The sequence below is a fragment of the Miscanthus floridulus genome, chromosome 11, assembly GCF_019320115.1.
Source record: "Miscanthus floridulus cultivar M001 chromosome 11, ASM1932011v1, whole genome shotgun sequence".
Taxonomy (NCBI): domain Eukaryota; kingdom Viridiplantae; phylum Streptophyta; class Magnoliopsida; order Poales; family Poaceae; genus Miscanthus; species Miscanthus floridulus.
In genome coordinates, this window is record NC_089590.1 from 93,659,682 (window position 1) to 93,673,110 (window position 13,429).

Here is a 13,429-nt window from a genome sequence, read left to right on the forward strand (position 1 = left end):
TATCCCCTTCATCTATAAAAGGGGATGTGCTTCCTCCAACAAAGGGACCGACTCTTGACAACACAACATAACATCACACACAGTAAGCTGCTACCAAGCTCTTGGCATCCTTTCGACCCTTCCATCAGAGACTTTAGGACCAGTCCCTCTCTCGACCATTTGTACCCCCTTACTACGAACCATTTTTTGGTGCTAATAACACGAGCAGCAACAGATTGGACGTAGGGACATTCGGCCCGAACCAGTATAAATCTTGTGTCCTTTAGCGCACCATCCGGGCCCTAATGCGCATCACTATAAATTTACTTGCCGGTGCTTGTGCGAAACACCGACACCGACCTTCTCGAAGCATGTGTTGATGGTTTTCCCAAAACTCAGGCCCTATGATATCAACATGCGCAGCTACAACTTGCAATCTTGGTCTTTTTTATGGGTTCCCCATAGTCATCAATCTTCACAATTGTTTCTACCTACAGCTATACGTAATACATTATAAGAAAGATGTTGTCTTGCATGACTGATAACATTTGCAGCATCACCTTTCTCGGTAAACACTACATCCTTTGCGGAACATAGCCGGTTCATCATCATAGTTTATTGGAATTGTTGAGCAAGCAGCTCATTCTTGTCCTTTGCAAATGTTCCGTAGAAAAACAAAACTTGAACTAAAACATTTATACCATTGTGATAGAAAGGTCACCAACTCAAGAAAATTTGTACTACCTTCAAAGCTAGCTGAAGCTCTTGTTCACTTTTTGCAGACTTCACCAACATCCAGAAGCAGGTATTGTACTGATTATTTATATGACCTGAAAGGCATAAAACAAAGAATATGCATATCAGTGAACTAATCGAATTATTGTTTGATTCTGACACGTATATAGATTGCTCTTTTCTTTTTATGTTTGACAAGAAGGTTCATGCTTTGTACAACTTTGGTGGGTATGCTGTGGTTTTCTTGTAGGACTTGAGGGCAAAAAAAGTCGCGCAAATAAATATGAGGTCTCATTTGCTATACAAGAAAATCTGAATTGTAGTTCTAGTAGCTTACACCGAGAGTCACATAGAGGAGAGGGAGTTTAGGGAAGGGGAGGGAGGAGGGGAGAGAGCGCACACTGCAGTTTAGGGTTTGGGCCGTACTTAGGGTTTCGCCGAGCAAAGGAGCTCACGCTCCCCGACTGGAGGAGCCATTGAGGAGGCCGTGCGGAGGATGGGGGAGAGGAAGGATGCGACCGGGCCCCACCCACGTCGACACGGCGGCCAGGGGGGCGTTCCCTCGTGCTCACCGCCGCCTCGGGAGGGAAGGGGAGAGAGGGAGAGTAAGGGGAGGGAGGGCAAAGGAGGAGGGAGGAGGAGGATTGGCGCCACCGGCGTGGACCGATCGCAGCAAGCGAGCGGTGGAGACGGGGAGGGCTCATGTTGGATCTGGCTGCTCGGTGCAGATCCACCGCCTCCTTTGGCTGCGCGAGGTCGACGCCGTGGTCTAGCCTCAGATCGGCCGCCGGGAGGGGCCCCGCGAGGGGCCGCTCCAGATCCACCGCCAAGGTTGCTGACGTGACCTTCTCGTCGTCATGCACGGCCAGCACGGAGGTTCCTCCACCGCCAGAGGCCTCCGACGCGTCAGGGCGTCCGCTGGCTGGCGACGCGGCCGTGGAGACGACCGGCGACAGAGGGGCGAAACCCTAGGCCACGCGAGCCGCCGCGTTGCATCGTGAGGAGGAAGTGGCGTGGTGGCGGTGGTGGTGGTGGAGGAGGAGGAGGAGGAGAAGGAGGAGGGAGACCACCGCCGTACGAAGGGCGGGCCACCGCCGAGGCCATCCCGTGCCATCGCCTGAGCCGCGTGCGAGCGGGGAGCGAGGGAGGGAGAGAGAGAGCGAGAGAGAGCGGGGAGGAGGAGGGCGTCGGGGCCGGTGAGAGCCGCCGAGGGCTTCGTAGCGGGCGGGCGCGGGCCTGTAGCGAGCGACGGGAGCCAACACGGGCCATCGATCGGAAGAATCGGACGGACAGGGGAGTTTCGGGCGACGTGGCCACCCTGGTTGGCGGCCAAAGCTCGCCGGCTTAATGATAGTAAATGTAGCACACGGGAACAGGATGGATGGCGTGTGATAGAGGCTATCTAACAATAGAGAGCGAAAGGTATGGAATACATGGCTACTTGGAAAGTCATTTACTTAGTTTCTTGGAGAAGATTTTTTCCCTAATACTAACTATATTTAGCTTTACAAAAATGATTTGGCTAATCTCTTGAAGATGCTGTTATAAGAGAAACATGGGAGGTAATAGTTAGCTAGTTAATAGCTCATAACTAATATTAGCTAGCTTCTAAAAACAGATGACATTAGCTAGCTAACTATTAGCTGATTTTATCCAACTAGTGAGATAGTTTTAGCTAGGTATTAGCTAACAATTAGCTTGATATTAGCTTAATCCATTTAGATCCAAAGAAGTTAATTATTAGCTTTTCCAAACAGGGCCAGGGCCTATGTTTGTTGGAGTTAGACATTGGTATAAATTGTTAGCGTTTGGATTATCAAAAATTGCATAATAGAAGTTCTTTCATAGACTCGTATGTTTAGATGTACTAAACATGCATATAAGAAATAGTGACATATCTGAGATTTGATGCCATAAAGTTTTGCTATCAACCATGCAGATTCTAAACTACAAATTGACCAGTATTGTTATGATATTTATAAATGCCACATATAAAAATAATACACGGAGTAGCATATATGAGTTACAAATCGTGGTAAACTGGACCTCGCTTTTTTTTTTATGAAACACGTGCTAAGCACGTTTTTGAAAAAATATGATAATATGGACCGATTAAAATAGTTTGAAGAAGCAGTTCGAGGTAAAATTTTATTCATGGTTAAACGATAAAATGAGTTGTTTTAGGTAGCTACATAATGGTAATAAAAATGAAAATGGAGTTTGTTAGGCAAGCCAAAATTTTATGCTCAAATACGATAGTGCCGCGTGTAGATGCGCGGGTCCAACGGCAACGAGAGTGGGGGGGGGGGGGGGGGGCTTGTAGCAGACCGAGATTTCCAAAATAGAAATCCTGATCCTTTTGCCCCTCTGTGATAATCCCAGTATACCTCAGTTATCACGGGCGTCCATATTACAGATGATTATAGAGTCATACAACATCAGAGTGCACAAATAAATATATTACAATATTTTGGTTACAACTAACAACAAACAAAACACCGTTATTTTGTCGTGGAAGCGAATCTTGGCGATCTCCCATCCAAAGGCATCCTTGAGTATAGAACGAAATCAACTACCAATCTTAACATCACTGTAAGTCAAGAAATCTGCACACTGCCAGATGTGTGCAGGCCATGATCAGCACCGATGAGCTTTAGTGGAAAGTATAAAATAAAGGGATCTGGCGATCCTAATAGTTTGATTGTGGTTTGCATCCTTAGCGCATGCAAAAGTAGCATCAAAAGTAATAATAAATCTTCTCTAGTCCCAAACCACAATCTCATTCTCGCATCCACTCATCATCATCACAAGTCATCACTCATCATCCCTCACAACACCCTCAGTCTCTCAGTCTAGTCGATGAGGCAACCACCGCACGCCCCTCGTCTAATCGGCCTGAAGCCGTACCTTAGCTGCAGGGGGAGAAAAGCAAAGCACAAAAGAAGCTAGTGAGCTGAACCCTGCACACATGTACGTGGTCATATCCGAGACCGCGGCTACATGTACAAATTTTCCCCCACATGAACATCGTCGACGTATCACCGTCAAACGATGAACACTGCCACCGCAAACTAGGCCGACTAACACCAGTCTTGCCCACCAGCCAGAGCGAAGATATATAGACGCCACTATATAAGCTGGGATCGTGTCGTTGAGGTAGCACGGAGTAACCCCCACCCTCCTGAACTAATTTGGGCAACGGACCGCACCCATGTAAGCATGTGGTGTGCACGGAAATAACCCGTGATTTATGGCTGCAACCTACTCAGTCCTTAAGTTAGCCAGATCGAGCACCTTCCACCAATCTTTTGGAGATGTTACCGTTCCCAGGTTTTTAAAAAATTTTCCACCTACAAAATATGGTGTAAACTTTTGCGGAAGGAACTAAACAAGGCATGAGTATTTAAGTAAATTAACTCTTGATTTTGCATGAACAATGCGTCATATCAGGGCTTGATGTCTCTTTAGGGCTCATTCGTTTATGGCCATTCCAGCCCAGGAATAGTTCTTGGTAAGGATTGCATTGGCTATACAAATTACACTAGCATTATTCTAGAATTTAATGGCGCTATGCATTCAGTGGTAGGCGAGATCTCCATCGACAGCGAGGCACATGTGGTGACTTCGTGATTTTCAAGATCTGTCGGCTTAGTCCATCAAAGGTGCTCATAGAGGTAGAGTTTTACGTACGTGTGTTCATAGGGATGAATGTACGTGTATGTTGTGGACGTCTGCGTTGTACTGTGTAATTAAAAAAAAACATTTCTGGTAGGAATAGTTCTTGGTCACCATTCCTTGCCAAACAAACACAGCCTCAAGATGCTGGAAACTTGTTGCTAAGAGAAACCATGGGGAATATGTACGAATTTAGCCTATCATTTTCATTATTCATGCTATATATTTGGAGAGGTTCTTTTTTCTTAAACAGGGCGTGCCTATCACGCGGACATGCATCAATCACCTTCTGAGGACTGAGGCCCCGTTTTACCGTGTCACTGCGATGATATTGAATGTTGCGCGGCTTGGCACCTGTCGCTGCATAGCAATATCCCGTCCTCTCGACTCATCAACGTGACCCATGAGACGGAGACTCGGAGTCCCCGTAACATTCCGGATTTTTCTGTAACCCAAAAAAAAATACGAACTTTTTAATTTTTTTCTACAATATATATAGCATGTAGTCGCTAGGTCAAATCTAAGTCAAACTATTCCCATCCCAACCTAACTTCAAAATCCCAATTTCAAAACTTTGATGCATGCATACAACCAAACATAACCTCGTTTTATACCGAATCAACAACAAAGACAACCAAACACAACATGGTGCATGATTTGAGCATATATCTCATCAGCCCAGCTCCCCATCACCAAAACAACCATTCACACCCTAAAAATTGATTGAATTATTTACTATCCATACTGAAAAATATTATTCATACAAAAATATTATGATAAAAAATACTGGTTAAAAAACAAACCGAACAAACAGGCTGACCAGGCAGCCGGCTCTCGAGAAGATGTGATCCATAGCCGGTCTACACAAGGAAACAAACTGGGATAGACCCCGAGAAAGGCAAAAAAGTAGTACCACCATGGCTCATGGCCATGTGAAAGAATTAACGGTAGCGGTAGCCCGCAGGAGAACAGAACCAATCGTTGACAACTGGGCCACCTACTAGGACAGCCCCACAAGTCATTCTGGTAGATTGGCACCGTTGAAATATCTCTCGGGTCCACTTTTAATAGCCGGCTCCACTAGCCGAACCCAGTGCAGTACTATATATCCACGCTGCGCCCACCTGCTCGCGAAAAAAGTTCAATCTGGAGTGTCGCTTGTTTCAAATCCCTCGCTTTGCTTCCTCTCCCCGCTTCCTCTTACCAAATCTAGGGTTCCCGATCGAAATCCTGCGCCGTCGCCGCCACCGCCGCCGCCGGCGATAATGTCGGCCAGCGCCGAGCCCGAGAAGGACGCCGCGGCCGCGGCCGCCGCCGAGGGCGACGAGAAGACGGAGGCGAAGGGCGCCGGCTCCGGCTGGGAGCTGCTGTACTGCGGCGGGACGAGCTTCGACGCCATGGGCAGGAAGGTGGTGGGCGGGGCGCAGGGCAACCTGGTGTCGCCGACGCGGTTGCGGCCGCTCGTGGGCGTTGATATCCGCTTCGTCGCCCCTGGATGCAGTGAGTCCCGTCGTCCTTGCCTGCGTTTGAGATGATGTGCGCGCCAATTTTTTGGCGGGACGGGAGGTGCTGGAACTAGTTGACGCTTATAAATGTTTAGATTAGTTTATGATCATAGATGCAATCACACGAAAGCAGGTCGAGTTGGTCTGTGGTCCTTCTCTGGAGTTTAGATTCGTTCAGGGATTGGGTCATTCGATGAGTTCGCGCTGAAATGTTGGCCTGTCTGAATTTAAGTCTGTACAGAAAATGGGGGCAAAATAGGTTACTGCGGTACCATTATTGGTATAACTTTCCAGTACAGCCTTAGTCTGTTAGTCGCACCAATGTTGAGAAGATTAGTTTGAAAAAATATGCAGAGGGACTACAGTATTGAAACTTCTCACTTACCTCTACCTTTTATCATGTAATTTCATCAAAAGCTGTAATCGAAATAGCTGCATGTTTTTTGTGGAGCGGTGGCGTTAAATAGATACAAATGGACTGAGCTGGGCTGGGTTACTTGGTCCCCCAAAAAAGGCGCCTGCGGGGTGAGGGGGAGGGGTGAGTGAACAAATACAAATGTGTCGGTCGACTTGGACAAAAAGAAACGAAGGGAAGTGATGGGAGCCCTAAATGTTGGAGCCCAGTGCCGTTACCTCTTGTCGTTTTGCCTCCTCTGCAGCCAACCTGCCACTCTTTACTATTCTCCCTCTGTGCACGTGGAAGGGTGGAGCAGAGGCGGCAGGAGGTCAGGAGTGCTCGTTGGCGGCATGCAGATGAGAGCTCGGCAGTGACGTGCCGACGTGAGAGGCTGATATGGCTTGCACACTCGGACAAAGTCCTCACTTATTGCGGCATGTGAGTGAGGGGGCTGGGGGTTGTAATTGTAACGGCGTGGTATGGAGATTGCTTGAGATGGAAGCCCACCAATTTACTGTTCCTTTGTCTAAAAGTCACCTCTTGCTTAATTTGATTGGTGAATAAATTGAGGTACTATCTTAATCGTATATTGAAGGTTATATGCTTTACCATGTTGTATATTTGGTTTCAGTTATCCGAATTTCAACTCAACAGTTGTTCAATATACTTTTCAGTCTTTGCTAGTGACTTGTTTTAACATTTTTCCCAGCTGCTTGCCACTGTGTTGCTTTAGATGCTGAAGGCAAATGTTATACATGGGGTCGCAATGAGGTATAAATCTGAATAGTCAGTTGCACTTGTTCTATTTATTGCTTAACACTAATACCTTCTAGCAGAAGGGACAGCTAGGACATGGGGATACTCTTTTGCGTAACCTGCCGACTGTTGTTTCTCAACTATCAAAGTAAGATAGTCTATTTGCCTACAACAGCAAGCTCTTTACCTGCAGCTTTATTGTTAATAACTGTCTATAGCATTGGTAAACTCGTGAGCTAATTAGGTAGTATGACTAATATGAGTGTTATGAAGCCGTTAAACATTCTTTATGTGTTCAAAGATATTAACAGACACTTGTTAATCCTCCAGATACAAAATCATCAAAGCAAGTGTTGGAAGAAACCATACAGTGGTTGTAACTGATGATGGGAAATCCTTCTCTTTCGGCCATAACAAGCATGGACAGTTAGGGACGGGTTCCTTAAGGAATGGTTGGTATCTTTCACTTCTTATTGCCTGTGAATAGTCACAGAGGTGCCAACACACACCATTTTGTTGCTAACATATCGTTATGTTTTTCAAGTTTAAACAATCATGATACACTCTACAAACATGTAGATATTTTATTCAAATTTCTTTTTTTCCTATTCTGCTTGATGAAACCATTAGTACTTCGATGTAGCATCTCATGTGAACTTGAAGTTATCTTTGAGTACTTGTTGGAAATGGCATTTCATACATTCCTTTTGCCCCCAGGGTCTGTTTTTTTTTGAGGAATCAGGAGGAGCCAGGGGCTCCTACTGCAGATAGATTAAAATAAAGTGTACAGATTACAGTTAAACAGAGAAGGGGCAAGCAAAAGCACAAACAGGATCTGTGGGACAATTGATAAACTTAACTTTGTTATATTCTTCAGCATAATGGTATTATCATTGTCCAGGATTGATAATTAGTCTTGAGAATCTTGTGGACATTTTCCCCCCTCTTTGATCTTACATGTTGCTATTTTACCGTGGTTCTTCAATTGATGCAGAGATTGAGTCATCGCCAGTGCCCTGTATTGTTGCGGAAGCAACCAACGCTGTCTGTGGGGCTGATTTTACCATCTGGTTGTCATCTGTGGAAGGCTCTTCTATACTGTATGTCTTTGCTGGAGATTAAAAACTAGAAATCTTCAACCTCTTTTGATTAATATCTTCTTTGGCTGTGTTAGTGGGTGTTGCTTGTCAGTTTTTTTGATGCAGTATTTTATTCTTCTTTGCTATTCAGTACAGCAGGCCTTCCCCAATATGGTCAACTTGGGCATGGAACTGATAATGAGGTTGGTTGCTACTCTTAAAACACATGCTGGCTTTTCTCTTATTTTCTATCAATTCAATATGATTTGATTTATGCTATTTCAGTACAATGCTAAAGAATCGTCTGTCAAGCTGACCTATGATCCCCAGCCCCGCCCAAGAGCAATAGCTGCGTTTTCTGGGAAAACTGTTGTCAAAGTTGCATGTGGAACTAACCATACAGGTTTTTCTTCATCCCTACCTTCTTTTTAACCATCATGATTAACACTGATGTCAACCCTGTTTCTTTACTTGTATGTTGCAGTTGCAGTTGATTCCAGTGGCTTTGTTTACACGTATGTGTTTAATTCACCATTTGTTTTACACAATTTCAAAACTAATAGTTAATAATAGGTGTGAGTGCGCTCTATGTTTGCTGTATGAAGACCGCATATGTGCAGGACTTGTTTTTTTTTTTCAGATTTAATGTCTTCTATTTTCCCTTACTGGTGTTTTTTTTTTGACAGCTGGGGTTTTGGTGGATATGGAAGGTATGATATTATTGGCATGCATCCAACTGTAACCATGTGATAATCCAAACCCAAGGAGGTTCATATAATGACTTGCTTGTTACTTAGGTTGGGGCATAGAGAACAGAAGGATGAATGGCAACCTCGCATTGTAGAAGTCTTCCAGAAGCATAATGTTCTGCCTCCTAATGCTATTGTCTCAGCTGGTTCTGCGAGTTCTGCATGCACTGCTGGTATGTTACAACTATCTCTGGTGCACAGACCATTCTTATAGTCATTTAATTTAAGCTTATGCTATTTAGACTGGGGGTAATAGGTTTCTGTGGTATCTTGCTTGTTTGCATGGATGAACTATCATAAAGGATAAGTGCTAGTAAACTTAACATTTTCCTTGTATCATCTGTTGGTATCTTCCCTGTACTTTAGACCGTGCATGCATTTGCTTAAACCCGAATTTTTACCCAACATTCATGTAAGTGCTCATCTTGATGCTGCTGCTCCCACATTAGACGTCACATTACTTCATTAAGGCAAAGCATGCAAGCATTTTTTTTGCATATTACCTGTAAGCCTCTTCTTGTACAGTTACTTTGATAATTGACACTGGATGCTACAGACGAAGAGATCTAGATGTGGTTGAAGAGTTAGGTTTTGTTTGCTCTGCTGCTTCTAAACCGTGTTGCAGCCCATTTAGATGCTGTTGCTTTCTAGATAACAAAAAAAAGGCGTTTTAGCCAGCTATCCACGTACCTGGATGGCAAATAGTCTTTAGATTCCCAAATGTATGTATATATGTAGCTGGTTTTTCTTTCCTTTCCCTTTTTGGTGCTGTCTCATGTTGGGCTTCAGCTCTAATCTACCTGAACCTGCTTTAGACTAAAAAGCTTTGTTGTTATTGATGTTGTATTAAATAAAAAAAACTAATTGAGAAAATAGGGAGATAGAGCCTTACTAAAAAGTATCTTACCATTGTTTTATGCTTGCTCTTCTTAAGCAGCTTCAAAACATACACATTACAGCAGCTGCAAGTTAACCCTCTTGTATTTCTTTAGAAGTGAATTCTTATCAGATTGTTTGCCAGCTAAGCTATTTATTGCCAACCTATTGAATCTGGTGACAAAATACTAGTCAAATGACTTTATGCTTTATCACTACATAGGGTGAATAGCCCTTTGAACTATGCAAGGCAATGAGGCATATATATTTGTTTGTTCAGTTACGATGTTTTTGCTTTGGTCTGGTTTTTAGGCGTCAATTTCACCATGAGGCATCTGGCATTACCCTTGAAGTAACCTGGTCTATAATTAAATAATTTTTATTTCACATACTGCTGCAATTCATTGACTGAAAAGAATTATTATAGTTTTGAGCTGCTAAGAACCTCCTGATTGTATTGCAAAACCCATAATTGACATCATTGTATTAATTTCTGGTCGGTTTGATTTCTAGGTGGTGGACAGTTGTATATGTGGGGAAAGATGAAGAATACAGGCGATGATTGGATGTACCCGAAACCTGTGATGGATTTAAGGTTCCCCACACACTTGTCACAATAATGCAGAATACCATAATCTACCATACTTTATTGTTATTGTTCTTGTAATATGCTTTTGTTTTTTTAGTTATTTGTCATAGTTAACTTCATGATGTAGCATTATTATGCTTGGTTTTCTGCTTATACTGTCAATTTATTTACTTCAGTGGTTGGAATATTCGCTGCATGGCTTCTGGTAACATGCACCATGTTGTTGGTGCTGATGATTCATGCATAAGCTGGGGTCTTGCCCAGAATGGAGAGCTTGGTTATGGGCCTAACGGTCAGAAGTATGTATATATAAAAATATTAGAATATGTTCATTATACAGTACTTAATAGACTGTCTCACTGGCCATTGCTGTACCATATATTTGTAATATAGATCATCAGCAAATCCCAAAAAGGTTGACATTCTTGAGGGCATGCATGTTACAAGGTAATTACATTAAACCAATACATGTCTGTTTGCATTCCATCCCTTTTAAGGTTGGTCTATTAACTTGAGAACACTCCAGTGTCGGCTGTGGATTTGGACTGTCTCTGATTGTTGTGGACAGAGCAAATGTTGGTGATCGACTTGATCAGGTAATTTAATGACACTTTGGTGCATGGATGCTTCGATTAATTAATTAATATTAGGTTAAACATTCAGTCGAATGCTTTATATCATATGAGATAAGCAAAAGGAACGGGTCTTCCATTGGATAAATCTAATCTTGTAGATTTATTTTCTGCTCTGCAATTGAATAATAATGTTTAGTGATACATGCAGACAAAGGCAACTGATGGAATGATAAATAAGGGATTAAGGGGATATAACTAGGTCGCAATTGAACAAAGAACTTATCCAAACGTTCTCTCATTGACTTGGATTTATATTTACATGTTTAACATCTACCACCTGTTTTATTGCCTTGAAATATCAATGTGCTGTTAGCCTTTTCATTCTTTCGTTGTTTGGTGGACATGTTTTAATCATCATATTTTAATACATTTTTCTTTTGTTGCTCAGCTGGAAATTTATGATGGCGATACCTCAGCTGAAGGTTTGTATTCCCTTATGTTTTTGTTTCGGAATGGCACGATTTGATTCTGGAAGCAGACACTTAAATCTTCCATGCTTTTTCCTGCATGCAAATGAAATCACTTTATTAGGCCTTAGCTGAACATTCACCCTGCATGTATTCTGAGTACATTTGTGCTGGGCTGGGTCAACCCATTCATCATGAGGCCCCATGATCCTAAATTACTACAAAAATGAACATGCAGTCTTGCTGGTTATTTACTTTTGTTGAACTGTGTTGTGCGTTCTGCAGAATAAACACTAGGGATTTGAACCATCATTTGTAGAAAACAATGAAAATACGTTGGTTTATGTTATACTTCTTTTGAGTTGACAACCAAAATTGAGTTGGCTTGCCATTCAAATTTGCTTCACAACTATAATTGACTTTACATTTTGCTGATTCTCATATCTTATTGATGGTTTTGAATTCACCACTGCAGTAGAGAAGGTGGAGGTGCAAGTAACCAAGAAGGCGTCTGCCAGCACCAATTCACGTGCCAACAAGCGCAAGAAAACTAAGGATGTTTCTGAATCTGAATCTGAAGAGGATGAGGATGATGATGATGATGAAAGTGGAGATGATGAAAATGGTGATATAGAAGAGCCAAAGGGTAGGCGTGGCCGCAAACCCTCTAGAGGGAGAGGCAGGGGAGCCAAAAAGGCAACTCCTGAGGCAAAGCCATCTGGAAGGGGCAGAGGCCGCCCTAAGAAAACTGAGAGTCCTGCTCAGAAAGCCGGAACCTCAGGCAGCCGTGGTGGAAAGAGAGGAGGAAAAAGAGGAGGACCACGCAAGTGATCGTCTGTTCTACAGTAATGTGGTGTTGAAATCAGTTCAAGTGATCTCTAACACCTGATGTGATCCAACCATTGAGGATTCATTTTGGTAGCAATGCCTATTGCCCTGCCCATTTCTCACCTATTGTGGCTATTCAAAGACATTAGTTTTTTCCCCTTGTTTCCGAGTGGAGTGTGCCATCTCATTGTAAGTCTAGAAATGCCTAACCTGTACATCTGTGTTCCTCATTGATGATATTCTCTTCGGTTTTAGGCTATTAATGAACCCTTGATGGAGTGATTTCTCCTGTTCAATCACATGGCCCTTGATGAGGACACTGACTGCTGTATGCAACTATGCCTGTTTGGGTTGGACCCTCGGAAGCTATCTGCCCTGGCAGCCAATCCCAGGCGTCTATTTTTGGTGGCCTGGGGTTGGATGGGGTTGCCTGGCGTGGTCCAGTGAGTCAAGTTGGCAAGGCCACCGACCTCAAGCTGTTTCGGTCGGCGCGAGCTAGGCCCACGAGATACGAAAATTGTTTTCGGTCGGCGGAGTGATTTGCACATCCTCAGCCAAGGCTTTGGGCCGACTACAACAGCTACTCGCACAGTCGCCGCACACCACCCTCCGTTCCTAAAAAAACACTTGACAAAAGAATAGTCCAAATGAAAATATAGACGGACCAGGGCCACTTGGAATTTTTTTTTGGTTGCCTGCCTCGTCATGCAACAGTGAATGCATCCATGTGTGCTGTGAATGCCAACTTGTCAAAAGACTGACCTTGACTGAAATGTTAACCGTTGATCAATGTTTGTTTTGTTCTGATCATTTTTCCCAATACATGCATATTCGTCCTCCAAATCGTCTCTTTATTCGGTGTCCCTGAGGTAGGCTAGTTATCTTGATTGGTGATTTTGTTCGTGAGACTGACGCAGCATGTTGGTTTATACTCCATTATTCCCTCCGACCCAAGAAAGGGTGCCGGTATGGCTCCTGTTTTCAGAGAGGGTGGCCGGTATGGCGGTTTACTGGAATCGTTATTGGTCCATCCGAATCTGGCTCAGGGTGCTTGAGGCCGTCAGAACTCGTAGGAACACGACGCTTAGGGAACTCGGCGACGAGTTGTTCAACTTGATGGCCGAGATGCAACACCACATGCTCGAGATTGGAGACCTTGCCATCGACGCAACGCTTCCAGGAGCCGAACTCCTCCTTCGACGCCCTCATGTCCCGCATG

At 43.7% G+C, this 13,429-nt stretch overlaps 1 protein-coding gene across 1 annotated transcript; it reads left to right on the forward strand.

The window, feature by feature from the left end:
- The first annotated feature begins 5,519 nt into the window (after window positions 1-5,519).
- LOC136493974 (uncharacterized) lies at window positions 5,520-12,954 on the forward strand. Its single transcript, XM_066490105.1, has 16 exons — window positions 5,520-5,889; window positions 7,001-7,062; window positions 7,128-7,195; window positions 7,378-7,499; window positions 8,042-8,147; window positions 8,278-8,329; window positions 8,412-8,529; window positions 8,611-8,641; window positions 8,813-8,836; window positions 8,924-9,048; window positions 10,265-10,346; window positions 10,517-10,639; window positions 10,734-10,787; window positions 10,867-10,936; window positions 11,364-11,397; window positions 11,858-12,954. Exons 1-16 carry the CDS (start codon window positions 5,655-5,657, stop codon window positions 12,211-12,213), a joined length of 1,662 nt encoding a protein of 553 aa, XP_066346202.1. The 5' UTR covers window positions 5,520-5,654; the 3' UTR covers window positions 12,214-12,954.
- Window positions 12,955-13,429: the final 475 nt, after the last annotated feature.